General features: G+C 54.0%; 1 protein-coding gene across 1 annotated transcript in view; it reads right to left on the minus strand.

The window, feature by feature from the left end:
• LOC125950012 (protein serrate-like) overlaps nucleotides 1–3,255 on the minus strand; it is a 102,193-nt gene extending 98,938 nt beyond the window's left edge. The window contains exons 1-2 of the mRNA XM_049677568.1: nucleotides 3,235–3,255; nucleotides 1,326–2,708 (exon numbers count right to left, since the gene is read on the minus strand). Coding sequence (XP_049533525.1) covers nucleotides 1,326–1,397 — 72 coding nt within the window. The 5' untranslated portion in view covers nucleotides 1,398–2,708; nucleotides 3,235–3,255. The remainder of the gene's footprint in view (nucleotides 1–1,325; nucleotides 2,709–3,234) is intronic.
• Nucleotides 3,256–3,741: the final 486 nt, after the last annotated feature.

The following is a 3,741-nucleotide window of genomic DNA, read 5'->3' on the forward strand; positions in this document are numbered from 1 at the left end:
ACATGGCCGAATTGGTGTAATCGTCGAAATTAATCATACAGATCCAGCGCACGCTGGTCAGTCAGTCAGTCAGCCGGCCAGCCGTTGAGTGGTAATTATGTGGTAAATGGTAGCCTTTCGAATGAAGCCATCGAACCTTATCATCATCAATCGAGACGCGCTTGAGTCAGACCAGACCAAGAAGACGAAGACGCTCCAATGTGTGGCCGCTCGTGGTATTGCTCAAAAACCGATTCCACCAGACGGCCATTCCGACGCCTTTGGTCGGACGAGGCCTTTCTCCCGCGCAACAACGTAACGTGAACGTGGCTCCGGTATGGCGCTCATCCTTTCAACCAATTCCGCGATTATTCGCTCCAAATCACTCTCCCTCCTCCGCACACAACACCAGCAGCAGCAGCAGCAACAGCAGCAGTAACTTCATTAATATTCAAATGGCTCACGGTGGGAGCGCGCTCAACGCACCTGTGAGCTGCCCACGGCGATGCTTATCGAGCGCGTTCACCATCACCATTGGTGCCTGGGAAGGGATGAACACCACCACCCCCTCCCTCTCTGGTATGAAGGTGTAATACGTGGATAAAACCTGCATTAAATATTGATAAGCTGCTCCGATGGCTACTGCTGCCGCGTCAAAACGCAGGAGGCAATGGGAAAATGGGCTGCTTCTCGTTGCAAGCATTCAGGGACATTCACTTTGAAGCTCGATTCGAAGTGCCTCTGTCGCTACTCTCGTCTCGTCTGCCTGGTTGTTGCGTTGTGATGGCAACAAATCAAACATTCCGAGTGACATGTTGTGGTGGTGCTTGAAATTTTACTTTCTTGCCGCTTGAAGAAGACCGGCGACAACCGCGCAACCGAAGCAGTAGTCTGGTGGTGGTGCAAAAGGAAGGCGGAAGGTAGGGGGGGTGAGGAAATGAAGAGAGGCACGTCGCAAGGGGTTCCACGAACCTTTCCTCACAGCACCGGGCCACTACTGCCGTGACCGTCTTGGCTGGCGCGCAAAAGGTGCCAAGAGGCAAAGTTGCCAAGACGCTACAAGACAAACGCTAGAAGCGAACGATGGTACAAGTGACGAACCTCCGGCTCTGCGGGGCCCGGGGCCAAACCGTGGGACCGATCGAACACTCGTCGCACGTTTGACGATTGACTATGTGCGGCGAGCCCGCGCGCGGCGTTCGAACAACCTAACGGGATGATGATCGTTTGATAGGACGCAAAATGGACGCGAAGATTCTCGGCCATCGAGGAAGAGAGAGAGAGAGTGCGAGGAATGGGAGGAAGGGGCCTAGATAGAGAAAGGAACGGAACGGAACGGAACTTACCATTGAGATCGCGGTGAGCAGTACGACGACGACAACGCTGGCCAACGAGCAGGAGAGGTCGCCGATTCCCATCTTTCTCCGGGGGTTTTTCTGGGGCTCTCGGGGGGACACTGCGGGCTGCTCCGGCTGCGTATGCGTATCGCTCGAGCTGCTTGTCTCTTGCTGCTGGCTGGGGATCAGTTGTCGCTTGCTGCTTCACTGATGCTGCTGATGATGCCTACCGGGCACACCAACCTTACCACGGCGACCACGAAGTCACGGTGTCACTAGTGCTGCCAATTGTTACGCTCGTTCTGGCAGAATCTTTCATCACTAGCGACACTGCACGGCCACACCATCACCACCACTACCGCACACACTACCGACCGACTACGATCGCTTTTCTCTTTTACTTTTTCTCTCTCTCTTGCTCTCTTTTCACGCTATCTCTCACTTTTTGCCTTTCCTTCCGCGCACTGCTTCTTCACTACTGGCTTCTGCACTACTGCACAGTTCTCACGAGGGCTTCTGATGGCTAATGAATGGAGCAGACAAGAGTAAAACACGCACATCAATAATGCACCACATACTACTACGCCACCAGCCACACGCACTACGTACCAAAACGCACCAAACACCTTTCACCCACCGTCACCGATGATCACCGCAGCCGAAGCAAGCCACCCAAAAAGTAACGGCCCGGCACAAACATTCGAGGTCACTGAGCCACACCGACTGAGACCGACCGGCAAGTATCACCGAACGAAGGATGCTCTTTCGTGATGTTTACTGACGGAGGATGATTTTCAATTGCACGCTAATGCTACACCGGCGAGCAGAAGAAGCGTTGAGCACTGCAGCTCATTTAAATCCCCCGTTTTTTGGGCACCGGTTACTACTGGGACGTTTTACTGTTGTTCAGCTGATTAGTCTTCTCGCTCATTAGCACCAAACACACTGACATACACATAAAAGCTGGGGCACAATAGGGCACTGGTACTCCACTTTTTTTTTTTGCTGATTAGTACTGCAACTGTCGTCGTCGTTGGCGTTGTCGTTCACTGGAATGCCTGCATACAAATCGCACGCGCAGCATAACTACTGGAGAGCAGAGACACGCACTGTACCGCAGCAATCAAACACAATCGACCAATCGGTGTATAAGCCAGAGTACGGGTGCCGTTCCGTGCGTCCGGATGCCGACGGCTTCACGTTGATAATCCGTCGATCGAGGGGGGGGCTCGTGATTTCGCTATTAATCCCGCTATTTTATCACTTTTCTCCCCTGATGGGGGCCGTTTTGGTTTTGGGTGATAAACTTCAATTTTTTTTTTCGGCACAAAATTGTGTGAATCACAATCTAGCTAACTAACGGCACTCCCCGGCTTGCTGCTGCTGCTGCTGCTGCTGTTGAATGGAAAAAGATGCTTAAATCGATTGAAGCGAAAAGCATCTCGCGCGCACCCGTTGCCGTTGGAAACGATCCGACCAACCGACCGACCGACCGATGATTGTTGTTTTGTTGACACACACGCACACACATAAACACACACGCGTGGTGATCAGCGCGCACCCCGGAATGATATTCAAATAACTTAATAAGTTATGATTATGATTATTGTCACACAATCCCCTCCCGGCTTCACGTTTCCACAGCAACGTTGCGAAGAGGATTAGAAGGTGGACGATGGCGCCCGTTCACTACTCCAGGAATGCACACACACACACCCGCACACACACGCACACGCGAATTCGCGACGATTAGAGAAAAAGGGGCAAACGAGGATGAAGAAATACCTGCGCTTGTGGATGATTTGTATATTCGTATTCGTGTTTGAGGTTCACTTCTGGTCACAATTGGAGGTGGACGCACCGAAGGTGCTGGCAACCCCCCCGGCACACGACGTCACACCGGCAGAGATTTGCTTACTTTCCCACGCTGCTGCTGCACGCTGCTCGTGCTGCACCTTGGAACGGTTGCTGCGATGGAATTGGTTCGCGCAATCGCGCACGGCCCTCACTCTGGGGGCAGATAAAATGAAATCACAAGACACCGGGTGGACCCCCAAGGGGCCACGAGCACTCTGGTCACTTGCTGGCCTGCCTCTCACTTGCAACCGTGGCGTTCCTCTCTCTCTTTCGCGCTCTCGCTCTGCGTGCGTACACTTGTTGGTCCGGGCTACTACGGAGGCGAACAACGTAGTCGTTGTCGTCGCGTCAAAAAACCGAGCGAGCAGCACACAGAACCTCCGTTCACTAGGATGCCTTTCCGAGAACTGATGAGCAGCGCGTCGCTCCGGGCGCTCCCGGGACACTCGGCGGTACCGTAGTCGCAACGCAGCGCAGCGCAGCGTGCCAGCAGCAGCACCCGGCCGGCGAGTGCCTCCGGTGGGCGGAGTTAACGCGAGCCGGCAGGCCAGCCGCACCGGCGGTCGGT

Source organism: Anopheles darlingi, chromosome 2 (genome assembly GCF_943734745.1).
Source record: "Anopheles darlingi chromosome 2, idAnoDarlMG_H_01, whole genome shotgun sequence".
Classification (NCBI taxonomy): domain Eukaryota; kingdom Metazoa; phylum Arthropoda; class Insecta; order Diptera; family Culicidae; genus Anopheles; species Anopheles darlingi.